General features: G+C 45.9%; 10 protein-coding genes across 10 annotated transcripts; 6 read left to right on the forward strand and 4 right to left on the reverse strand.

Annotated features, from left to right (window-relative positions):
* Positions 1 to 431: 431 nt before the first annotated feature.
* EDB82DRAFT_424434 (uncharacterized protein) lies at positions 432 to 1,917 on the forward strand (the record flags this gene model as incomplete). Its single annotated transcript, XM_065607638.1, has 5 exons — positions 432 to 933; positions 987 to 1,412; positions 1,458 to 1,564; positions 1,615 to 1,714; positions 1,772 to 1,917. The coding sequence occupies 5 exons, from the start codon at positions 432 to 434 to the stop codon at positions 1,915 to 1,917; spliced, it is 1,281 nt and encodes a 426-aa protein (XP_065466132.1).
* On the reverse strand, positions 1,763 to 3,323 carry EDB82DRAFT_119202 (uncharacterized protein). The gene is made up of 2 exons (XM_025732598.2): positions 2,758 to 3,323; positions 1,763 to 2,709 (listed from the first exon to the last, which is right to left on the reverse strand). Exons 1-2 carry the CDS (start codon positions 3,082 to 3,084, stop codon positions 1,969 to 1,971), a joined length of 1,068 nt encoding a protein of 355 aa, XP_025587251.1. The 5' UTR covers positions 3,085 to 3,323; the 3' UTR covers positions 1,763 to 1,968.
* A 226-nt stretch (positions 3,324 to 3,549) lies between these two features.
* Positions 3,550 to 5,624, forward strand: EDB82DRAFT_494057 (general substrate transporter). The gene is made up of 2 exons (XM_065608466.1): positions 3,550 to 4,326; positions 4,377 to 5,624. The coding sequence occupies exons 1-2, from the start codon at positions 3,877 to 3,879 to the stop codon at positions 5,514 to 5,516; spliced, it is 1,590 nt and encodes a 529-aa protein (XP_065466133.1). The 5' UTR covers positions 3,550 to 3,876; the 3' UTR covers positions 5,517 to 5,624.
* Positions 5,625 to 6,659: 1,035 nt separating this feature from the next.
* On the forward strand, positions 6,660 to 7,701 carry EDB82DRAFT_565821 (alpha carbonic anhydrase). Its single transcript, XM_025732376.2, has 2 exons — positions 6,660 to 6,920; positions 6,977 to 7,701. The coding sequence occupies exons 1-2, from the start codon at positions 6,743 to 6,745 to the stop codon at positions 7,624 to 7,626; spliced, it is 828 nt and encodes a 275-aa protein (XP_025587249.1). The 5' UTR covers positions 6,660 to 6,742; the 3' UTR covers positions 7,627 to 7,701.
* An 18-nt stretch (positions 7,702 to 7,719) lies between these two features.
* Positions 7,720 to 9,725, reverse strand: EDB82DRAFT_439107 (uncharacterized protein). Its single transcript, XM_025732265.2, has 2 exons — positions 8,658 to 9,725; positions 7,720 to 8,607 (listed from the first exon to the last, which is right to left on the reverse strand). The coding sequence occupies exons 1-2, from the start codon at positions 9,405 to 9,407 to the stop codon at positions 7,846 to 7,848; spliced, it is 1,512 nt and encodes a 503-aa protein (XP_025587248.1). The 5' UTR covers positions 9,408 to 9,725; the 3' UTR covers positions 7,720 to 7,845.
* Positions 9,726 to 10,855: 1,130 nt separating this feature from the next.
* EDB82DRAFT_553191 (uncharacterized protein) lies at positions 10,856 to 12,156 on the forward strand (the record flags this gene model as incomplete). The annotated part of the gene is made up of 6 exons (XM_065609603.1): positions 10,856 to 11,045; positions 11,092 to 11,111; positions 11,164 to 11,200; positions 11,248 to 11,701; positions 11,753 to 11,820; positions 11,966 to 12,156. The coding sequence occupies 6 exons, from the start codon at positions 10,856 to 10,858 to the stop codon at positions 12,154 to 12,156; spliced, it is 960 nt and encodes a 319-aa protein (XP_065466134.1).
* Positions 12,157 to 12,319: 163 nt separating this feature from the next.
* EDB82DRAFT_421573 (fungal-specific transcription factor domain-containing protein) lies at positions 12,320 to 14,070 on the reverse strand (the record flags this gene model as incomplete). Its single annotated transcript, XM_065607601.1, has 4 exons — positions 12,320 to 12,708; positions 12,766 to 13,138; positions 13,271 to 13,643; positions 13,703 to 14,070. The coding sequence occupies 4 exons, from the start codon at positions 14,068 to 14,070 to the stop codon at positions 12,320 to 12,322; spliced, it is 1,503 nt and encodes a 500-aa protein (XP_065466135.1).
* Positions 14,071 to 14,377: 307 nt separating this feature from the next.
* EDB82DRAFT_494067 (amidase signature domain-containing protein) lies at positions 14,378 to 16,696 on the forward strand. Its single transcript, XM_025731931.2, has one exon. It carries the CDS (start codon positions 14,454 to 14,456, stop codon positions 16,623 to 16,625), a length of 2,172 nt encoding a protein of 723 aa, XP_025587245.2. The 5' UTR covers positions 14,378 to 14,453; the 3' UTR covers positions 16,626 to 16,696.
* Positions 16,697 to 17,766: 1,070 nt separating this feature from the next.
* Positions 17,767 to 18,245, forward strand: EDB82DRAFT_494069 (uncharacterized protein). The gene has a single exon (XM_065608467.1). It carries the CDS (start codon positions 17,819 to 17,821, stop codon positions 18,146 to 18,148), a length of 330 nt encoding a protein of 109 aa, XP_065466136.1. The 5' UTR covers positions 17,767 to 17,818; the 3' UTR covers positions 18,149 to 18,245.
* Positions 18,246 to 18,749: 504 nt separating this feature from the next.
* On the reverse strand, positions 18,750 to 21,331 carry EDB82DRAFT_522636 (frequency clock protein; the record flags this gene model as incomplete). The annotated part of the gene is made up of 2 exons (XM_025731820.2): positions 18,750 to 21,106; positions 21,166 to 21,331. The coding sequence occupies 2 exons, from the start codon at positions 21,329 to 21,331 to the stop codon at positions 18,750 to 18,752; spliced, it is 2,523 nt and encodes an 840-aa protein (XP_025587244.2).
* Positions 21,332 to 24,255: the final 2,924 nt, after the last annotated feature.

Here is a 24,255-nt window from a genome sequence, read left to right on the forward strand (position 1 = left end):
TGCTGAACACAGTAGTACGTCACGTAAGATGTGAGTTTCCGATTCAGAGTCTAAGTTTTAATCTAATTAATTCAAGGTAACAAGGAAGGTTTATCGTGCCAGGCATGTGTAGAAGCAGGTATTGACTGCGAACGCGCTCTGCAAGTCCGGTTCCGGACTGGCCTTGACCAATCAGCTGGATATTCATTCTCTTCTAATCAAGTCTGGGTTCGACCAAGGAAATCATGTAAGATGCATTGAAAGCTGTTTGACACGAAGCTGACAGCTTAAGTGGAATACGTTGACGAAACCGATCAAATATCACAGAACTATAAGGACCAAGACCAAGAGTGAGCACGCTGGCCTTACGGTTACAATATGCTAACATTTCCAGCCTTTTGCTAAATGAAGATTTGCCACTTAGTCCCGACCTCACGGACCGAGACCAGCAGATGTCTGCGCTCGCTCACATATCACCGGCCTCAAACACATCTCAAAACTTATCTTCTTCGTCACAAACTAGCCATCATGATTTAATAAACTATACTAGGAATTTACAGACGTCTCAAAATCTTCGCAGCAGCTCTGAGCTCGGCTCTTCCCCAGGCTCGACCGGTTTTCGCCCTGCAATACCATTTACAACACGCGAGGCCGTGCTGATCAAGAATTTTACCGAAAACATGGCTTTATGGGCTGATGCGACCGACATAAATCGCCACTTCGAGTTGGAAGTTCCGCGACGGTCCTTGTATTTCCCTGTGCTACGTTACGCCGTCTTCGCGTTTTCTTCGCGTCATTTGAATCGAGACCAGCCAGATACTTCTACTGAGGCATTAGAATACTACAATTCTTGTCTAAATGTCTTGATTGAAGCTGTCGACAAATTGAATGGACGGATCGATGAGGAAACGCTTGCCGCTATTGCTATACTGCGGCAATATGAGGAGATGGAAGGTAAGCGTCAAGCTTCGTCATAGCTTCCTTAGGATTACTAAACAGGGCTTTAGCGGAAGATATGGAAATGCACCTAACAGGTACATCCAGGATTGTCAACTCAATGTCAGAGTTCGACTTCAACGGTGGTCTCGGCGAGGCCGCGGCGTGGCTCTGTCTTCGACAAGACATCTATGTCTCATTAACGCGACTTCGACCTTTGAGATCAAACCTCGAGAAATACCTCCAATCTGATATATTTCGACGAAACGATGATCCAGCCTACGCAAGTAAAATGGTCTTCCTTCTTGCCCGATCTCTTGCTTCCATCTATCCATCAGATTCGTCATTTTCCAACGAAAACTTGGAGAGTATTCGACTGGAGGTTGACGGCTGGTTTGATTCCAAACCAGCCTCTTTTAATCCAATTCTAGAAAAGGGCCGAAATAAGGATGAAGGGAGATTATTACCTGAGATTTGGGTACTGTCACCCTTCCACGGTAGGTCGCACTGTAGACAATCTGTTACATACTGACCAACGTTAGCCGTTGGCTTGCAATACTACCATATTGCCAAGATTGTTCTCGCCATGTCTTCACCTGTTGCTACAGACTCAGTCTTTCAGCAGATTCGTGAGAGCAAGAAGGTTGAGGTTAGGCATCGATTGAACTAAATTTTGAATAGTATCTAACTTACTCAAAGCGAACGATTCGAAACCATTTGCTTCATATAGTAGCTTTGGCACACTCTCACGCAAAGGCAGAAAATGCTCTATTCACAGCCAGGCATTCATTATCAGTCTGTATGTAGCATCTGTCGTGGAATCAAAAGAAAGAGTCTTTCTTCTAACAATTTATAGGGGGCAGTGTTTTTACTGAGAAGCTGGACCAAGATATGGTTCTTGACCTTTTGCGACATATACAACAAAGGACTGGTTGGCAAACGGATTCACTGAGCTTCTCATTACAGAAACAATGGATACAAGACACGAACGAGGACAGCTAGTTCAATAAAGGCTGACGCCAGTTCATTGATATTTCCCAAATCTATCCAATATTACAGCTTAGCCTCCTCAACGCGACGTCCAATCTCGTCAAACCTGATTTGCTTTCCGGTCACAAGAGCTTCCTGTAGGGCAGCACCAATCTCAACAGCTTTCACAGCATTTGTTAGCTTGAGAGGTAGAGGCTTATTGTCGAGGCAGGCTTCCGTGAACTCAATCGACTCTTGGACAAAGGCCATTTCGAAACGTCCGTAATAGTGCGCGGGCACCTCACGGGTGATGCCATTGGAGTTATAGTAGTTGACAAGGTTGGACTGGGGGTTTCCGTTGACAGTCAATTTTCCTTCTGTTCCAATGACCTCTGTGGTATCTTCTTGACCATGAGCCATCATTCGGGAGCAGTAGTAGTAAGCAATTTTACCACCCCAAAACTCGACGATTCCAACAGCGTTATCATAGTCATTGTATTTGGCCAAGTCAGGCTGGACGGCACGGACACCGTGAGCTGAAACGCTTTTGGGAGTAACTTCATCGCCGAAGAACCAGAGGGTCAGGTCGATATCATGCACAGACATATCAACAAAAACACCACCTGACCAAGCAGCATATTCAACGAAAAAGCCTGAGGGGTCGTGCTTATCGCAAGTCTGACTGCGGATAATTGTAGGTCGGCCGATGGCACCCTGTTGGGTCTTGCTGAAGGCATCGCGATAGGACTCGTCGAATCGGCGGGAAAAGCCACACATGACCTTCAGGTGGGGTCGTTTCTTGGCTTCGGCTACGACTTGGCGACACTGAATGGTCAGTCAGGTAAAATAAATACCAAAATCAATTGTACTTACCACGTCAATGCTTGTAGATAGAGGCTTCTCACACAGAACGTGAAGGTCCTTTTGCATGGCCTGGATAGCCTCCTCGGCATGGACAGAGGTAGCAGTACCAATGACAACAGCCTGGAGACCTTCTTGTTCGATCATGCTCAGATAATTATCGTAGAGCTTAACCCCATGAGGTTCGAGGTTTACCTTGGCCCAGGCCATTTCGGTAGGGTCGGGGGTGAAGGCGGCCACGAGCTCCGCGCGGGGTGCTCGCTCAAGGAAGTTGATCGCATGTCGTTTACCCATGCGGCCGAGGCCAGCAGCAGCAATCTTAAGCTTCTGAGGTGCCATGATGACTAGGAAGTACCGATATTGTAGGGATAAGAGGTTGAGGTAGAGAAGAACCAGCAGGCACTGAGCTTACATTTATACCCCGTTTGTCCCAACTCATCTCATCCGCGCTCGCGTGAGATCCCCAGATTATTCTCCATCATCTCCCCACATAGCTATCCTTTTGGTGGATGTTAATATCTTCCCTAGCTTTTGCATGTGGCTTTCTATCGTCAGTCAAGGTATGGTGAGATTCACGCGATATGTTTAGGGCGGAAAGAATTGCCTAGAGTAAGGATTTACTTGCGATTCTGAGGATAATCTTTCCTCCACTTAAAAGCGGGTCGGATCTTGTGGGCAGACTAACCATTGGTAAGGATAGACTTGCCCAGTCTGTACCAACGATTCAAGCACTGAATACGAGTCATGGCTTTGTTCCCCAATACAGCAACTACTTCAACAACGGATACACTTTCTAAATGTTCTCAAAATTCCCTCAACCATAGGATTGGTATTGGTTTCCATCACGCTAATCGGAGTTGTTTCATTCAACCCCATGGGGGAAAGAATCTTCTCCACTTCCCCAGAATCGAGATTTGACCAAGATTCATCCAAGTGCACGTCTAACTAGAACGAGCATGAGCACTGGTTTGGGGTAACGTTATCCTTGGCGCCAAAGTTCTGATTCCTCGCTATTGCCAGACCAAGTTTTGACAAATTCTAGCATAAAAGGCCAAAGATGTCCAGGTTGACTTGCTCACCTATCATTCTTCATTACAGGTCATTCACCACATATTACCCTCTCCGTTCAAAATGGCAAAAAACACCGAAGTCTTAGAGCCGTCTCACACCCATGTTAGCCACGTTGAGAGTCATGTCAAAGGAGAGCAGAACCTCATTGAGGACTCTGCTCCTGGCCTCTTCCTCAACTTATGCGTTGTTGCAACAGCAATTGGTGGAATGCTGTTTGGCTACGACACTGGTGTCATCTCTGGCGTGCTCGTTGTTCTTGGAGATGACCTTGACGGTCGGTTCATGAGCCCTAGTGAGAAAGAGCTTATTACTGCTCTTTGTGCTGCTGGAGCTTTTGTTGGAGCCATCATAGCTGGAGTCACAGCAGACAAGTATGGACGAAAGCCTGCTATCTGGTTTGCCTCGGTGCTCTTCACAATCGGCGCTGTTGTGCAAGCTTCTTCATACTCGCTGATCCAGATGTGTGTTGGCCGAGTTCTTGTCGGCCTGGGAGTTGGCTCAGCCTCTATGGTATGTCATGTCAGCCCAGACAGTTTTATTGTTGCTAATACGCAAGTTAGGTTATTCCTCTCTACATTGCAGAAATCGCTCCTGCCAAGTACCGCGGCCGAATGATCTCGATCGATATGGTTTTCCTAGCAACTGGCTCCCTCCTCGCCTATGCTTTTGATGCAGCCTTCTATAAAGTCAATCATGGCTGGCGATACATGGTGGGACTAGGAGCACTTCCGTCTATTCTCCTTGGAGTTCTTCTGTTTTGGTGTCCTGAGTCACCTCGGCAGCTGTGCTTCCATAATAGACCGGAGGAGTGTCTTCATGTCCTGCAACGTATGTATCCCACTGCCAACGAAACCCAAGTCGCTCAGATGATGGCCGACATCCAATATGGTGTCGCACAGGCGAAGGCTCTGAACGAAGAGATCTCAGTCCGCCAATCTCTCAAGAGTCTCATAACTGTCCCTGCCAATCGCAGAGCCGCCATTGTCGCATGCGGTCTGATGGCCACTCAACAACTCTGTGGCTTCAATACTATGATGTACTATTCGAGTACTCTCTTCCAGATTGTCGGTTTCAATAATCCTATTGCTGTTGGGACTATTGTAACGGCCACAAACTGGATTTTCACATTCGCTTCTGTCTTCCTTATTGACAGAGTTGGACGTCGCAGACTCTTGCTCTGGACTATGTGGGGAATGTCTGTCTTTCTCCTACTAGCAGCCGGAGTATTTACCAAGATACCCATTGATCAGCAGACCCTGCAACTCACCAACGACTCAGTTGGCTGGCCTGCTATTGTGGTACTTGTCTCTATGATCCTTTTTGTTGCCAGCTATGCTGCTGGCCTGGGATGTGTGCCTTGGCAAGCCAACGAATTCCTCCCCATGGAGGTCCGTGCTATAGGTACCATGATGATTAACATCTGCAACTGGGGCCCTAATATCATCGTGTCGTCTACGTTCTTGTCGATGATGCGCGGGATTTCCCCATCAGGAACCTTTGGCTTTTACGCTGCATTGTCGTTTATTGGTTTTGTTTTCGTATTTTTCTGTTACCCTGAGGCTGCTGGTATGACATTAGAAGAGATTCGTGTTGTCTTTGACCATGGGTTTGGTGTTCGTTATGCGGAGGAATGGCGCACACAGAGAAAGTTAGGCAATATTACTCATGGGGCAAACGAAGCTACACAGAAGGTTGTTTGAGTACAGTTGGGGATAGCTAGTATCGTCAGCAGCCATTTTCCAATCATAGGGTATATTAAAGAGGCTTTTGCGGGTTTTCAATTTTTCTGTTCTCCGTCTTAAGTAAAGAAGCGATTGGTAAATGAACCGGTTTCGATCAACCAGGCATGCTCACAAGTGACTAGAGGCTCGGATAATCACAGCGCCGAATTTGCTAATTGTCATCGTGCAAAAGACACACTGCCGATCTCTCGGCAGTTACAGGGTAAGTGTTATTTCGTCCTATGCCCTCGCTCGTGACGTGGAGTGTGGCTTTGCGTAATGCCAAGATTGTAAATATCACAAATAATCGAAGACGATTATTTATGATAGGCCTATTTCTTTCTTGATATTTCCACATATGGTACAAAAGCATGCTGATCTGATTGACGTCTCTGGAAAGCGGTGGCCACGAGATTATACATGTACAAAAAATACGAAACATTTTTGTGTCTATCGGATTGTTCGGCAAAAATTGAACTTACTGAGCTATAAGGTCAATTTGATCGAGGATTCAGACTCAATCACAACATCTGCTCCTATCAGCTGGGTAGTAAACGAGGTCAGTAAGTGAATAGATTGCTAGTCGATATATACGATAAAGTTAGACTTAATTGCTTGGCTATGATACTAGCGTTTCAACTTGAGAGATGATAACACTTTGTCCAATCTTCTTTTATTATCCCTTCTCTTTAATCTCCCCTTCATTTTAAACCTAGTAACAAGCTTCATCTGCCGGTCAACATTCCAAGCATAACAACGCTAAAAGTCACTAAAGTATAAGTCTAAATTTTTAGCGCACTACCCCATGGGTATTTCGGGGGCTCAGCCTCTGTCTGCGTCACCATGCGACGCTGCCTTACTTCCACGTTCCAACTTCTACAAGCTATAAAACTGGGCAGTAATATATCCTTACTTGACGATGAATGTGGAATCAAGCAATTCTGCAAGCATTTGCCTTCCATAACATCCGAAGCTATTCCAGATTAGTTAATGTATATGAGGCTGGAGTCGTGACAAGAACCTGCGCCTCGCAATAGCTTGTCTTGGCGGTGACATACGCTTGACGCTAGACTATTTAAACAGCATTGATGGTTATCCTAATCAAATATTAAATTACATGAAAAAGACGTTGTCACCCATCTCAACTCTGAAGTCTTACCACACAATCTCATTCTTTGTCTACTCTACCACAAACAAGTCTTACCATGCGTATCTCTCAATTCCTCGCCGTGGCTGCTCACGTCACCAGCGTCTTGTCCTGCGCAGAGCATAACAACCACTACTCTCTCAAGAACAAGAAGCGACACATTGATCCTCGAGCCGAACCTGGCAGTAAGGATTGGGCTTACGAAGCATCCTACAATTGGGGACGAATCAACCCTGGTACGAACAACCGCTCTATTACCATCACAACACTTTGCTGACATTGTCTTTTGTAGATTACCATCTTTGCCAGACAGGAACTCAGCAATCGCCCATCCCCATAGCTCTCAAGCAAGGCCTGTCTCTTGAGCACTTGATCAAAGAATGGAATTATCCCAATGAGATCACAGGAAACTTCTTCAATTGGGGTTATGGTCCGGCTTTTACTGTGCAGAATGACGACGGCATATGGACCCAGAATCCTTCTTTTAGCTTTGACAATGAAACTGTCTATCTCAAGGGCTGGCACATTCACGCTCCTGCTGATCACACTGTTGAAAGGCATCGATCAAGGGCGGAGCTTCATCTCGTTCACGTCAACGAACAAGGCAAAGAGCGCGCCGTGCTCGCTATCCGACTAGACCCAGGAAACAAAGAGAACAGCTTTTTGTCTCAGCTTCCCGCAATGATTGGTTTCAACGAAACTGAAACAACAGAGGAGACAACACTCAATCACAGATTGCTTCTTGAGAGTGTACAGTACTTTGACGAATTCTGGACTTATGAGGGAAGCTTGACTAGCCCACCTTGTACAGAGGGAATTCGGTTTTTCATCGCCAGGCAGATTATGTTCACGAGTGTTCATCAAATGAGGTCTATCCTGGGCGCTTCGACATACAGTGCTCGCGAGGAACAGCTTGTATGGCGACATCGCATTAATGTGTAATCCATTACGCACCTGTTGTATAGATGATAGACGATGGCGAGGTTTAGTTAGTCTAGTTTGGGTAGACAGGAGTTCGGTATGGTGATGGAGTCGCGTTCTAATATTGAAATCCATTATTAGATGTTATTATAACTGTGCCAAAAGATCCCCTTGCAAGTGAGATAATTGAGGTTATGCTTATCTACTCTCTCGGTATGAAACAAAATATAGAAGTTATGCCTAGGATCCAATCTTGAAACCGCCCGGCCAGTATTTTTGAAAGACTCGCAGAGGATCATACTTGCGAGAGATCTCTAGCAGACGCTGCTTGTTCTCCTCGCCATAGCCATCATAGATATTCTGGAAGCCAGCAGCATCTCCCATGTAGTTGAAAGCATCATATAGGCCTGCCTTCTGAGTAGCATTACTGATAGCCCATGTGGTGTCCTCGATCCACTTAAAGATCGCATCATTGTGCTCATCGCCGCTCCATTCCACCACCTCGGCCCAGGCAATGTACGTTCCCTTGGTCTCCGTGTCAATTCCCAAGGCGTTACCTCCAGGGTTGTATTTCTTGGACGCCCTTTCCCACAGAGAGCCGATGGGCTGCCAGTCGACTGAGATAAGCTTGCGGTCCTCGACGGGAAGAACCTTGTACAATTCGGGTAAAGCTCCAAGGAAGACGTCATTGACGATTTGCACTCCCTGTAGAATTTCCTCGTATGTCTTGCCCGTGGTGGTACCAGCAATGAACTGGTCGTTGATCTTTGGTGTGACTAACTCACCCGTCTCATCCGAGAACTGGGCGAGCGTCTTCTTCTCAAATGTGTTGGCAATGGCAGGAAGGTCAAAGAATGGTCTGAAACATTCAGGCTCAGGGTCAGAGTCGCTATCATAGAACAGAATTGCGCCGCCAATGGTTGTTTCTTCGTCAACAGCAATGACTTGAGGGACAATGTGTGCGAGAGGATCGGTGTTGAAGGCGGAGAAATTGGCGACGGCCTGAGGTGTTGTTAGTTGAATGACATACATTTCTTTATAGTGCTACATACCTTCAGAAATCCAGGGATGTCAGTCACGCTGTATACGCCAGCGTAGATTTGATCTGATGGAAGAGTGGCGAGCCTGAACTTTGTCACGATACCAAAGTTGTTTGAACCACCCTTGAGGGCCCAGAAGAGATCGGGATAAGAGTCCGCTGTGACCGAGATAACTTTACTGTCGGCGAGCACAAGCTCGTATTCCAGTACATTGTCAGCCGCCCATCCACGCTGGTTGCCATGGAAGTTGATACCTCCCGCCAGCAGTAGACCAGGCACACCAACTGGTGAAAGGCGACCTCCAGCTACCGCAAGCTGGTGTTGACCCAGATAACGGTAAACATGACCCCAATCCAGGCCAGGTCCTACCCAAACAGTATCTTTGTCTTTGCTCAATTCGAGAGTCGTCAAATTTGACATGACAAAGAGGGGACCATCGTCGATGTTGTTTGCGCCAGTGATGGCCATATGTCCACCTCCACGAACAGCGAATGATGTAAGACCGAGGCTCATGAGCTTCACGGCTTCAGCCACTTGGGTGGGACATGTTGGACGAAAGACGCAAGCCGGATTGAGTATTTCGTTGTTGGACCAGAAGTTCTGGGACTCATATTCGTAGACTGCATGTTCGGGAGAAAAGGTGTTGTCAGGGAATGTAAGCTTGAGTACTTCGCATCCTGTGTCTGATTTCTCTACGGCGTTTGCAGGGTCTAGCCATAGAGCTGTCAATGACAACAGACTGATGGCAGTATTGGTGAACATGGTGACCGGTGCGGAACAAAGTAGACGCAAGGAACCGGGTCAAGGGTTCTTTAGAGTTGGATGGGTTCCGCGGGAGTTTTACTCAAGTTTGCTGCAATTTGACCGAGAGTTTTGACGTCCATGTGCGGACCTGGATAAGCACGAGAAATAGTTGCATCGGCTTATTAACTAGAGATGGTAGGAGATAACCACTCCCAAGAGGTGGGTCAATTCGCAGGCTTTCATTTGAGTTGTGATGTGCGGTCAGAGACAAGAGTTCCGTTTTTATTTTAATTAGCCACTCATCGATGGACATCAACTAGAGACAAATAGTATTAGCTCAGGGCCCAGGAACCAAACATGGACGATATAGCGGGAACAAATCCGCTTGGCATAGCGCACGGTCTACGATTCGGAGTATAGTTCCTAAAATGTAAGGATCAAATTGTCTTTGCACGTGCAGAAACAGACACTCAAATGCCGATCCGGAAATATTCCGGTCTTGTGTTATGTCAATCTCCCGAGGTAAAGTCTCGGAAAAGTTGACGTTATCTGCCAGCTATTGGTTAGATAAGTTCATTTCGCCCCAGAGTTCAGAGATATTAATTACCTGAGAGGATTTATATGGGTTTACGCTCTCTAATATTTGGATCTACGGAGCTAACCACGTCGTCAACCTTCTGCTTCGGCAGTCTTTAGTTATAAGCTTGTCTTGTTTGGGTAATCAAAATGGCCTTGGTCGTGTCGAAGAAAACCATTCCAGTCAATGCAGATTGCAGACAGACTGAATATACAAGAGGCATCAATTAAATCCGATCGGCGGAGACAGATCAAGCGTCTAGTTAATGACTTTGTGTACATAAGGACGACTCGGGATTTTGTTTCGTTTCGAAAGAATGGACACATTGTTGATCGCAAAATATGTCGCACTACCTTGCATGAACATGACTCCCCTGACGTCCTCCCCTGGTTCCATCTCGGTATCTTCGGCAGCGGCGCAAGAAATCTGACATGCCAGGCAAAAACGTCAAAATGTCAAAGCGGCAGATATTAATTACAGAAAACGTGGTTTGCACCCCTGCAAACACCTGGCACAATAACGCCATGCCTAGCGGAAGTATATCGACTGAATCAAGTGATCGATCCCGCCGCACGACATGGCCAAGGTCGCTTCTTGGCTGGGCACAAAAGATCTTCGAATGTCCAAGCGCACAAGAACTTTGGGAAGGCACTCTGTTGATCAGCAACTTGATTGAGTTCGTGCGAGCACTAGTCAGCACTGGAAACAGAAGAAGTAGATCAAGCTTAGGTCAAACATTAGTTCTTATATCTAGAGACTCTTGACCATTCTTTAAAAACCATCAATAGTTCGGCACTATTCTTCACTACTGTCTTAGGCCCGTTTGACATTTGTGTTTCATTCTGTTTCGCGTCGGCAAGTATCAGATACACTTGAGCACACCAAAGCCATGTCCGTCGACAATGGGGTTCTATATCCTATGGATCCACCTTCAGGAATGGTCCGTGATGTCGACCAGACCGCTGAGTCTGCCCCCCTGGTAGTCATCACGGCTGTCTTTTTCCCACTGGCAACATTATGCATGATCATTCGAGTCTACACAAGAACATGCATCGTATGCAAGCTCTCTTTCGATGACTGTGAGTTGCCTTGTACATATGAAGTCCACTTGCTAATACGGAACAGATCTTATGATTCTTTCTTGGGTACAGTTTGACTCTCATGACTTTAGTGTGATCAGTCTAATCATTCGCTTAGGTGTGCAACGTATTACTTGTTGCCTTTACACTGAATAGTAAGTTTATAAGTCAATAGCATCTTTTGCATTACTGACAACCGCAGTGACCAATTATGGAATGGGTAAACACCTTTGGAACGTTCCATTCTCACCAGACTTATTTCCTAATTTCTCCCTGAATAATCTACTTGCGGCCATTTTCTTTTGTGCAGCTACCGGGTTCGCCAAGGGTAGTATTCTGGTCTTTTACCTCCGGATATTTCCCATGAAATCAGCGCGAATCCTGATTTGGACTGCCTTTGCTTTCATCATGGGATACTCAACAGCTTCTGTTCTTGTCAACATATTCTCATGTAACCCCATCCGAGGTTCTTGGGATCCAGAGGTTATCGCAACTGCCAAGTGTATTAACAGACCGGTGTTTTACTTTTTGCAAGCCGGTTTGGGAATTTTTGCAGACATCTTGACTGTCTTGATTCCACTCCCGTGGCTCAAGACATTGATGCTGCCCAAAAAGCAAAAGATCGGCGTTGGCGTTCTCTTGACCATGGGTGCATCGTAAGTTACCCAGTTATTTTCGCTTATCAGGACTGTATCTAACAAAACAAGGGTTTGCATTGTCAGTATCATTAGGTTACAATCTCTCAGTGTTTTACTTAACGACCCAGATTTAACTTGTAAGACGACCCACAATCCTGACATTTCTGTATTAGCTGACAACCGCAGACAACACCGTGATGGCACTCATGTGGTGCGTTCTAGAATTGAACCTCAGCATTATCGGCGGTTCCATGGCTACCATCAAACCGTTTCTCAGAATAGCGATCCCTCGTATGTTCACCACCAACTATGGTGGTGCCAGTGCGAGTGCTGGCATTCATTTGGAGTCGAAGGATAGAAGTACAGGATATCAGTCGAGATCTTTACAGAGTCTTAGGCCAGTTCACTCTTCAAAAAAGCCACAAACAAGTCATTTTCACGCCACCAGTACGGAGGAGCTTGTTATGGCTTGAGGGTTCCATGTGATAGCTAGGGCTCAGGAGTTGCGAAATATGATTTACAATATAATAAATTTATTTACGATAATATTAATAGTGCCTGTTGATGTGAGGTACGGTGTATTGGAGAGGATATAAAGAAGTAAATTTTGACCTATGTAGCTTCTCATTTTAATCCTCATATCAAAAGGGCACAGATGTCCATCTGCTGCATGGTGTTACTACAGTCCCACTGTTCATTCGGCTTCCCAACCTTATTCTTCCAAGAGGTCCTCAAGATATCACGAACAATCACGCAGTTTCCTATCATGCCAGTTCCTTTGGATAATACGCCATCCAGTAATGCTTCGAAGAATGGCTGCTGGTCTTGATCAGCCATGCAACCAGCAACGCAAATAGGCCAGCTCAACTGCCGAGGAGACACCATTTGGTTTGCCATTTTGATCTCTAGTATCACTCGGCTCACCGCTCTTCTCATTCGAGTCGAAGTGATATCCTTTGAGACTTCAGCGCTCACAGCATCCAGCTGGACCAATGCTGCAGCGGCGAATATGCGAGTGACGCAATCTTGAACGGATGGCTGCAATGATTTCGCTTGGTTAGATGCTAGGGTAGCCAGAAAACAGGGCGACAGTCCTCGAAATTCTATCAAGGCCATTGGTGTTGATTCTATGGCATTCTCTAGTTCATCTTCGATGTTTTGTCTTGTCTTCTCAAATTCCTCAGTATCAAAACTGTCTGTAGGAAGAGAATTTAGCTTGTAATGACTTAAAGCAGCCAAGTCCCCTATGGACTTCATCACTGAGTTATGGCAGCCCATTATATGTGCAAGCTGAAAGTTGCAACTTGGTCCCAGCCACTCATTGTACGGAAGTTTGGCTTTCTCCCGAGTCGCTACACAGGCCAGTAAGTCCATCCAAAGTAGGACAGGAATATGGAAGGCCATAACAGCAGTAGCTCTGCTTTCAAAGATGGGGGACTGAAGCTGATCATGTATCTTGACTGCAATGGAAGCCATGGCACATAAATGCGGTTGCCAGTCTGTCGCACTTCCTCGCAGGACCTGCCGTTCGTCAGCACCCATCACACGAGCTTTTGTGTATCTGCCATGGGCTGTGTTCATATTCACCTCAAAACTGATAAGTGTTACACCGCAAGTGATTATCTCGACCAGGATCTCATTATCTGGCCGAAGTTCATTGATATCGATTGACAAAAGAAAGTCGTGGAGCTGCCTAACCGCTTTGGTATGAAACTCAAGTTCAATGTGATGGTTATTTGTCTCGCCCAGCAACGACCGTTGATGTAGCGCTGCAAGACCTAGAGATGCTCGACAGAGCGGCCCATTTTTACTCAGAAGCCAGAGAAGCCACCCTCGAGACCATTTCCCTTTGTCAAAAAATGGGTATTGGTAGGGAAAAACATGATCCAGATAATGCATCAGAAGATCAGCTTCGCCGTATTCAAGGGGCTTAGGGAATGATTGTCCTGAGAGGACCTGGCTTTACAAGGATCGAGGAGTCAATGCTGACGATGTTGTAGATCCCGAGCGGACATTTACTGGAGAGTTAAGTAAGACCTCATTGCTGTCATGACACACCACTTACGTTGAGAAGTTTTGTTGACTTCTATAACCTCTTTAGCAGCTCTTGATAAGTTCTGTCCTCGCCGTATGGCTCGAGTATGGCCTCTGCGTTGATGAGCCTGGAGACTCTTTTTCTCTTTGAAGTTCTTCTTTACAGCAAGCTTAATTCGTTGCTTCTGTTCCTTTTCGTTTTCGCCTCCGTCCATCCATGATGGCATTGGACCATAGCCGTGACAATGGACCTGCCTACTAGTACACTGGAGACATGCTGATGGTGTAGCGTCGCATTTGACATGCCTGATTTTGCATGTCCAACAACAAGCGGCTTTTCCAAGTCCTGCCATTATTGGCCGCTGTGGTGAGGTCAACACGAAATATACCTACTCTGCATGGACAATTAGTTAGGCTCCGAAAGTAACAAGAAATGGCACCTTTCAAAGTTCGTAAGCACTTGTTTATCTATCGTGTCTGAGTAGAAGTGATATTGTCTGAGTGATGGAGGGGTAATACACAATACTGCTCGTGATTCGCCAATTGACCCAGCCAAACCCACATAGTATGCACAATGACCTTTCCTTTAAGGGTTAATGACTTCCGAACATGAATTCTGCGCCACTTTTCACAAGGGAATGTCGAAGCGCTGAAAGAACAATTTCGGAGGGTAAGTCGAGGCGACTGTAAGTTCAATATCGGAAAGCATGTTGAAGTTCGCAGATTACAAAACCGTATGTGTATAAGTACCTTGACCTTTTCCATCTCAATTTTTTATGTCCTTCAGTCATTTCCAACTATCCTCACATTCCAACTCCATACGTTTTCTACTTCTAGATACTTGCTCAACATGACGAATAGACCAACCCTGTCACTGGTCGAAGCCAGCATCAGCGACCTCAAAGGATTGCTAGACAATGGAGTTATTACAAGTGTCGAGCTTGTTGCCCTTTATCTGCATCGAATCGGCAAGTTTGACTGCAGAGGTCCATGCCTCAATTCGATATGTTTAATCAACCCGGAGGTATTTGCGGAGGCCAAAGCCTCGGACGATTACCGTAACTCTGGAAAGCCGCCACGACCTCTGGAGGGCATTCCATTTACGGTCAAAGACAGCTACAAAGTCAAGGGCATGACAGTTGCAGCTGCGTCCCCTGCTTTTGCAAAGCTCGAAGCAACCTCGGATGCTGCCATCGTTGAGTTGCTTCGTAAAGCAGGCGCAGTTGTACTTGGCAAGACTAATATGCCACCGATGGCTGACGGTGGTTGTCAGCGAGGTTTATATGGACGATCAGAGAGCCCATATAATCTGAAGTATATGTGCACTGCTTATGCCTCTGGCTCCTCCTATGGCTGTGGTGTGTCTACTGCAGCAAGCCTGGCCGCTTTTGGTTTTGCTGGAGAATCTGTCACTTCAGGTCGCTCGCCAGCATCCAACAACGCACTAGTCGCCTACGCCCCTTCTCGCAGTATTATTCCTCCACGAGGATTATGGCCTTTGTATCCGACTTGCGACCAGGTTGTTCCTCACACAAGGACTATGGAGGATTTGTTTCACGTACTGAACGTGGTTGCCACTGATGATGATGCCGCTGGCGACGCTGATTTCTGGCGTGCACAACCATATGTATCATTGCCGAGGGTTAGCGAGATACGACCGACCGACTATCTCACACTCGCCGATCCAGATGCGCTTCGCAATAAGCGGTTAGCTGTCCCTCGATGCTTCATCGGGATCCCAGGTGCAAAGCCTGAGAACGCATGCTCTCCAGGCGTCAAGGCGCTTTGGGAAAGAGCACGCGCAGACATTGAGGCGCTGGGCGCCACTATCATCGAGACTGACTTCCCCGTTTTCAAGAACTACACGAGACAAGACTTTCCCGGTCAGAGCATGAATGTTCCCAATCTATCTCAGGAATGGGCGGCGCGGGAACGTTGTGAGATGATTGCCTTAAGTTGGGACGACTTCCTGCGCAGCAATGGCGATAAAAATATCCCAAACTTCACATTTGCTGAACTTGACAAGATCCACCCTCATATTGCTCCTATGGATGACCCATCCCAGCACACTGAGTCCCAAAATCAGGTTCGCTATGAAGACATGGTTGCTGCAGTCAAGACTCGGGGAAACAGCAGCCTCGCCGACCTCCCTGGATGTCGGGATGCGCTGCAAGCTTTGGAGGCCATGCGAAAACAGGATTTTGAGGACTGGATGACCGAGAACAAGTTTGACGCTGTAGTGTTTCCGACCAATGGCGACATTGCGTTAGCTGATTCTGATGAATCCTACGAATCAATGGTTGATGCACTACGCGATGGAGTCAAGTATGCAAATGGTGGCCGATCACTCAAGCATCTCGGAATTCCTTGCATCACTGTGCCTATGGGAAACCTCGTAGACGAGAAGATGCCGGTCGGTATTAATTTCTGCGGCAAGGCGTATGATGACTCTAATCTGATGAGTTACGCCTTTGCCTATGAGACAGCATCGAAACGTCGGGAGAGTCCACCTTTGGCGCCATCGCTGCCTTCAGATGAGATTTTCATTCCTGAGCGTAGTCCTGCATCACCAGCCATGATGGCACCCACTTTGGAGATAGCCTCGATAACGGCTTCAATCGAGGATGGTCCAGACTTCGATGTTCGCATGGTCAAGGTAACGGGAACCTGTCACCTCTCAACCCCAACTAAGACTTCAATTAGCTTAGACGTCTTTGCTAATGGTGAGCTAACATCCCCCGCGAGTTGGGACGGAGATAATTGGGTATGGACGGCTAGACTCATTCGGCATAAGCGTGACGACAAGTACCCGGCCTTGGCTAGGGTTCCAAGGGACCAGTTTCTTCTTGTTTTCATTGCAAAGGCCAATGATAGACGTTTTTCTGGTTCTTTTATCTTGGTTAATTAGGGAGATCTCATAGTGCAGTAAAGTGAAATATATTTCTAACAACACTATACTATCTGCATTAATACTACTAGTAACTACGTATCGACTTGAAGAGAAACAGTTACTGCTAGAATGATTCACTTGAGTTTAAAATATATCTGCTAAATTCTACTAAGTTTCCTATATCCTGCCCTATAAGATATTAATTAAAATTATCTAGAAGAGGTTAAAATTCCCTATTACTTATTATAATAATAAATAGATCTATTTAACTTTTACTTATATAGCACTTTAATATAATACTAGTAATATACCCTTTTATTTACCTTTTCTAAGCCTATTTATTTACTGTTTCTTGAAAATATTTATAACCTAAGAAGTTATATTATATGTACCCTACCTCATACGAGGAGATGAAATGCCGCAATATGGGTTCCATAGCCTTATAGTCAGATGCCGAGGTCAATAAACGGCATGAATTTGGATCATTCTACTTAAATCACTATGGTTTAACCCGCACTTCAAACCTTGACCATCGGCTAGAGATTCCTCTTCTTCGTACTGAGAGAGTTGTTCAATGGCTGGCATAGGCCCCTAACGGACGAGGGGCGGAGCTGGGGGCAAAGTTCAGAGATTAGTCCCTTAGTCTGGTTCGCGTGTTGACGGGGTTGAGGAATCTGATAATATGGATAGATCAGATAACCCAGGAATGCTCATGACCGGCCCAGACGCGAGATCCTCGTGATTTGATGAGTCAGACAAGATGCTTACCCAGCGCCTCGGGATGCGTAAACTGCGGAGTATTGTAAATGATGTATCCTTTGCTTTCATGATTTGTTAAAGAAGCCAATCACAGTCGGTGAAGCTCCTAGCCATCTGATGGGACAGGCCACGCAGAGAGCATTAGACCTGGGACCCGATCAATATTGACACCAAGTGATGTAACTAAAATACCTTACCCAGTCAGTATGATAATAGCATAGCATAATTAACTGCTAAAAAAACTGACTAGTCTCTTCCCTTGTCTCCCTCTCCCATAATGAAGAAATGGACCCATAGACTTTATTTTTTGAATTCATATTATATATGATGTCTCTATGAAGCAAAGCTGTGATCATTGTAAAGCACCTCTTTTTGCAACGTCCTTGTTTCTTAATTCCAATCCCTTTACCCGTTCTTATTCATTGTTAATTGCAAAATTTACATTGTTTTGAATGCCTAAGCCCTTCTATTTCGCTTCTGCACCAACCCGCCTTCGATTGCGTTGTTATACCGAGAGGTTAGCTACGAGGCAAATCGGCCCAAACCTATCTGTGTACGGCTTGAAGAGAAAGACATTTTATCGGCCTATATCAAGTGAGCAAGCATCCATAATGATGAATGAGGAGCGCGAAATTAGCCAGCTAGCAGGACTGGATTCTGATGGAGGGCAATATTCCAAGAACTCGGCACTGAATACTGAGCGATCTCGACTAGAAGCGGAGATAGTCCATCTAAACTGCCTTCTTGTAGCTCACAAGGATTGTTGCGGAGCTTCGCACTGATATAAACTCACCTCATTACAGTCGGCATCTCGCGGAGGAAGAAAGGGGTGGCACCGTATCACTATTGGCGACTAGGGACTGACAAAGCATCAGAAGCGTAATGAACAAACTGGAGCAATGTACCCAGCGATCTCTCTATTGCCTCAAAACATATATTTATTGTATTCAAAACCACCGCGTCTGTCATGAGTGGTTTTATATTCCTCTACAGACTTGACTTGTGCCCAATTATCGTGATTTTGAGACTCTAGGTGATGTTTAATTTGTTTGAAATTCAAGGACAGATATCACAGGGCTCGTGGCTTAGTCCATGTCGACGATATCGAGACCAAGCGGAAGCGGAACAAATAGCCTCAGAAAGCGAAAATAAAGCTCGCAAAATTCTGTCTTTACTTTATTAAAGAATTGAGGTCAGCTCATCACAACCGACGTGCATCAAGTGACAATTCGAAACGCCGTAGGACTAAGGCCAACCTGGTTAAGATCCAGCCTTGAAGGTAAAAGTCTTACATCGTGTCACCAATCAGTGAGCCGCTTATCATTCCTCAAGTCGGCGATCATCTCCTCACAGGTCTCTGAAAAGTCATATCCGAGTTACTGGTCAGCTTGCATCCTTCTCTGATGGCCCAAGATCATCTGCAGCTGTAGACAGATCGTTGTCTTCGCCAGACATTGAGCTATCGGTGCTGAGCGGTGGGAAGAACCTGGCAGGGGATGGCAGTGGAACTGGTACCAATCTTTCTGTGCGCCATGAGAGATACTCAATCCCAATGGGGCATGATCCTTTGGTTACTTTTGTTTCTGAACCACCAGAAACAGTGCCAGAAATCCGTGTAGCCACCTTTGGATGAATTGTCCCTTTTATGCTTTCTTTCGACCTCCTAAATTCAGGCTTAGAGGACTGTGGAATGTCTTGCTTCGGCCGCTTCGTATCCACCACTACTCTAAAATGATCATGAGGGAGAACACCAAGGCCGCAGGGTTCCAAAAGCTGCTGCCCAATGTCTTGCTGATCGTCGTTCCAAACGGAATCCAGTTCAATATAGCTGCTTGGCTGATTGCTATCGGTGATCAGATCCTGAACTCCATTATTATTACTCCCATCTTTGCCCGAAATCCTCCGACGCAGATGCTGGTATTGATCCGCTAGCGGCGTGTAGCTGATGCAAGATCTGGATGTTGTTCGTTGAGGAGATCGAGCGGAATCTGATGGTTGCTGAGGATTCTCTTTAGTTTTGGAGTTTAACGATGTGCATGCAGTTTGTGAAAGATTGGTTGAATCACCTGCTAAATCGATGCAGAAAGGCGCGTTGCTATAGTATGTGATAGCACCTTCGTGGTGTTGCCATCTGCCAGCCGAACCTCCAAAATTTTCCAGGCCCAACCTTGACTTGCCAGATTTATCATTGTCGGCAGCTATACCAGAGGAAACCGACCCGCCCCGAGAAATATGCCCCAAATGATTTTGCAGAGCAAACAATGGCTTGTACCGGAAACTTTCGACTCGAGCGCAAACCTGGGGATCAAATGCAGGCGCATCGTTACCTAAGCCGCCGAGTTGGGGTTCATTGTTTGTAAAGCGGCTTATCTTCTGGCGCTCCCTTTTCTTTTCCGACTTATCGATATTACCGACAAAAGGAGTTTCTGGCGCGTCGTAGTCAGAGCTGTAGCTACTGAAGTTGGTATTTTTAGATCCGCCTTGCCATATAATTTTATGCCCGTCAGTGGATAGCTGGAGTCTGGTACTGTTTTCGGATACGGCCGAGCGAACGAAGTCTGGTGTCACATTGATCAAGTGCAGCTGCGCCAAGTTGTACAAGAGGTTCAAGGACACCCAGCCTTCAGCGTCTAGGTCGACGCCCTGGCTACCTTGCTGTCCAGATAATAGCTGCGGCGGCACTAGGTCCAAATGGCGGATGTAATTCATGTTCTCATACGGAACCTGAGCACGATCAGGGTCCAGATCAAAGGGTCGCGTTGCTCGTTGTTTTGGCAGAAGCAGGAGTGGGGGGAACGACTTAGTACCAGAGACCGAATCTTCATCATTGGCTCCGGTGTTTAAGCTGTCTTTGCAGGGATTAAAAGGTGAGACAGAGTTACTTAAATGACTGTCGTTTCCCCGAGTATGAAGTTGCTGTTCTGGAGGAAGGATTCTGGCTTCTCGGATAGTCTCATGTCTATCAGTAGGTAGTTCGTGGGTAGGTGATTGGTCCGTCACCTGTCCATCCGCTACATCGCCCACCATGATGAAGCTACCACCCGGCCGCACAAGTGGCGTCTTCAAGGTATCAGCAACATAATCTCTGCCTGTAAAGAGCTGTTCGAGACGACGAACAACGAGACTCTTCCGTTCCCTGTCTGTCATGATTGCATGTTGCGGGTACAGACCGTCCGGGACATCTCGCAGATAATCCTCAACCTCGCCCTTTGATGATTGAGTTGAAGTCAAGATGTGGTGGTTAAGAGGGGTCCTTGAAGACTCCCCACCAGTCGACATGGAGGCATAAGCGGAGTCAGTTGGCCGGAGGCTGGAACCTCGAGAGGAAAGAGCAGGTTTACGATGAACTCCAGATTCGGAGTATGTGTAATTGCGGTCGTGTGGCGATACCCTTGCTCTTTTTTGCGATAATGACCCCTTTGGAGACCCGTCAACATTAGTTGCAAAATCTTCCAGTATGGCTTCGAGTGCTCTCTTTTTCTTCTGGGATAGCCCATGAACCCTTATCTCAAATAGCTCGTCTTTATAAAGCTGAGCAGGACCCGGTTTCTTGTATCGCTTGAGTTCCCTCTTAAGCTGTTGAATCTTAACTGTTAAATCGTCGATAATACCGCGGTAGTCATGGTCGCTACTGGTCTGTGCCGTGATGGGTATAGAAGGTGCAGCCTGGTGTCGAGCATACAAGTCTGGCTTCTTTGCATCCCAGGCAATAAATTCTTCTCGGTGCAAGGGGAAATTGACTAGAGCTTCATGTCAGTTTCATGTTAACTCCTGTGAGGCAGCTAGAGGTTATTCATACCATTTATGGCATTGTTGTTAGTGATTGCATTATGGCTCCATTCATTGTGCCGCTCTAGTGGGTCATTTGATCCTGTTACGTGACTGCTGGTGATGGAATTGATATGGAGAGAATGATCGGCTGGTGATGGCGGGCTTCCTGGTGGACTGTTTCGATTTGTAGGCATGTTAGCCGTGTGAGTATACGAGAAGTGGAGGAAGACCCTAATAGGACTTCTTAATCTTCCAGATGGTAAGGATTTTCGCGTATAACCATCGTCAGACTTTCACATCTCGAAAATCATGCAATACTGTCGGGAGACGTTTAACGATAGTCTTCCGAGTCAATCTCTCAATAATGGTGGTAGAGAGCCGGAGTCGCGGCGTGGTCTAGTACAGGATGAGTTTAAAAACGATGTGCCGTCAATAGAGGCGGCAATAAGTTTCATGTACCAAGGTATTAACCTCATGAACTCGTACAAGAGCGATTAATGATAAAAAATGGCCATGATGCTCGGTTGGTGTATCGCGCGTGGTGCATTGAAGGACGAAAAAGTGCAGGAAGAATGTGAGGTCTAGAGCCAACCTCTTTGCTTTGGCACGGGTCACTTGCGAGTGACCCACCGCTTAGTGAGGGGGTGGAATACAAGTGGATGATCCAAGAGCCCGGCTCCGCGAGACAAAGTCTAAGCCTTGTTTGTCGCTGTCAGTAGCTGACGCACCAGTCAAAGCTCCAGGCCACTGCAGCCCAATGTGCACATGGCGCTATCGTAACACGTTGGAATTAGATTCCGAACCAATCAAGGGCGCCAGAGTTGGAACGGAGCTCAGCTCCGTTGGTTCACAGTCTCCTCTTATATAATACAGTGGAGTAGATTGGAAAGACTTGCGCACAGTGAATTTAATTGGTTGGAACTTAGATGCAAACTTTTTGCCCTACGTCTCAAATACTTGCCTATATCCGATTTATTCCCAAGTATCCATGCTATGGCGGCATATCTTTGCCAGTTCGTCCGACAGTCTAACACGTACTTTATTTGGCAGTACCACCAACCACATCGCCCAGCAACCTCGGCAGCCTTACAATTCGATGTTTGCTTTCAAGACTGCTGCTATTGGAACATCCTTTATACTCTCGCTGACCTTTAGTTTATATTGGAGGGTAGATAGAAATATATCTGCGATATTACAAGTAATCTTGGCGCTAATCTTATTAAATTTGTTAGGTGTAGAGTATTACTTTGAATCGATTTTAGGGGGAATATTCTTTCTAGCCTTACTGTTCTAAGTGATAGTAATTTTCTTTTTAAAGTTGAGGTTAACTGAAGGGTTAGGCCTAGTGAACTTAAAGGTCTGAACTGTGGGCAGCAGGGTAAATAGGGCGGTTAAGAAGGACTTGGTCTGTATTGTTAAGATAAAAAGTGTCCGAAAGACATATTTTAGACTTGAAGTAAGCTGTAGAATATTGAAAAGGATGTTAAGGTGTGTGAAAAAAGAATAATTTACATAAAAGGCAACGAATATTGATACTTTTATTATTTTGCAATTAAAATGATGCCTAAAATGCGTCGCAAGGTGTTACGCACGTCCTTGCTTACTATGTGTTATCAGCGTAGTAATGTTTTTACGGATCCTTTAACGAACACTAAGGACAGGCCACCTTTAGGGACGGCATAAGTAGATATCTCCAATGCCTGAGGGAATACATATGGAAGGTCAGGGTAAATCTCAGTAGAGGAGTGGAGTGGCCACGCTTGGAAGTAGTTCACTTCCGTCATTCTATACTTTTTCTTAAAGACTAGGCAGCAACTAAGTAACAGATCGCCCCATATTTCATCCTAGACAAGAATCGGCCTCTACTTAAAATGGGAAAGTAAAAGAATAGAAACTACGTAAAGCAAGCTAACTGTTGAAGACTTATGGGGTAAGCTTACATCCATGTGTCCTTGACTTTACGCCAGTTCTACTTAATCAACACCAGATCAATATTGATATAAAACCTCTTCATGTACCACTGTCATGGTTGATTCGGGTCACACATCCGGCTGAAAATCAGCAGGACTCGTTCTACTGATAGCTCTTGACTTCAAGCTCACAGGATATATAGTCGCAGGGGATCCATAGCCTCGGTTGTCTTTGATGAATGACAAGCCGCGAGCCTGGCGATATCGTGTGCATACTTATACTTATGTCGTTAAATTTCAGGCTACGATTGGCTGAGCATGACACTGAGGTGGTGTTGTCTCATGTTAACTTAGCGGCGGAACGAGGCCCACGTTTTCGTATCACAGTATTATTCTTTGTGTCTAGAAAAGCATCCAGGTAGGAAATTGAACCAACCCCCCCCCCCCCCAACAGATTGATCAAGGAATCAAGTTGGCAATCAATAACATCTGCCAGGAGAGCTAATACTCTTATGTGCCTCATTAGATATGTGCATGTTCTTGGTTAAGTTTCTATCCTGCCCTAGGTCCTACATATATATCGTTATCCTGCAGCCCGACTGAAGTATCATTGTTATAACGATCGCATACCCATTATGTAAAGTAATACATAGCATACGGCACAGTTTATTCTCAAGTCATGAATGCTATGTTCTGTCGAGAGGCTTGCCATAGCTAGTTCATCAGAGTCAGTCTCAACCGTTCTACTCAACATGATTTGCTATAACCGGTTCACCTACTCGGATGAGGGGATGACACCGAGAATGCGCCAATATACTTCTTAACACCTTGTTGAATTGCAGGAGTAAATAACCGCACCAGTTGTGGCGACCAAGATAAAAACTTCATAATAGATCAGAGGCCGCATGTCTTTGAATAGAAAAGAAGAGTTGAATGTTGAGCTTGTCAATGGGTATATTGTAGTTGTTGGTGGGAAGGAATGAAAGAATGAAAAACTGATAGGAAAGCTGGAGATGCTGTCTAAGGCTTTCCAAGAGTATTATCTCGCCCTTTGTATCTTCATGTCTATGCGTTCACTAGATCTGAGATGACTATATACACTGCAATCTAGTCCTGGCTACGCAATGACTTGGGATGGAGAAAAAGGTTTGCAATTTTACTGGCAATGAGGAAGCTGCTCATACACTTCTAAACCAGTTACCTTGATC

The sequence above is a fragment of the Fusarium venenatum genome (genome assembly GCF_020744135.1).
Source record: "Fusarium venenatum strain MPI-CAGE-CH-0201 chromosome Unknown EDB82scaffold_1, whole genome shotgun sequence".
NCBI classification, from domain to species: Eukaryota; Fungi; Ascomycota; class Sordariomycetes; order Hypocreales; family Nectriaceae; genus Fusarium; species Fusarium venenatum.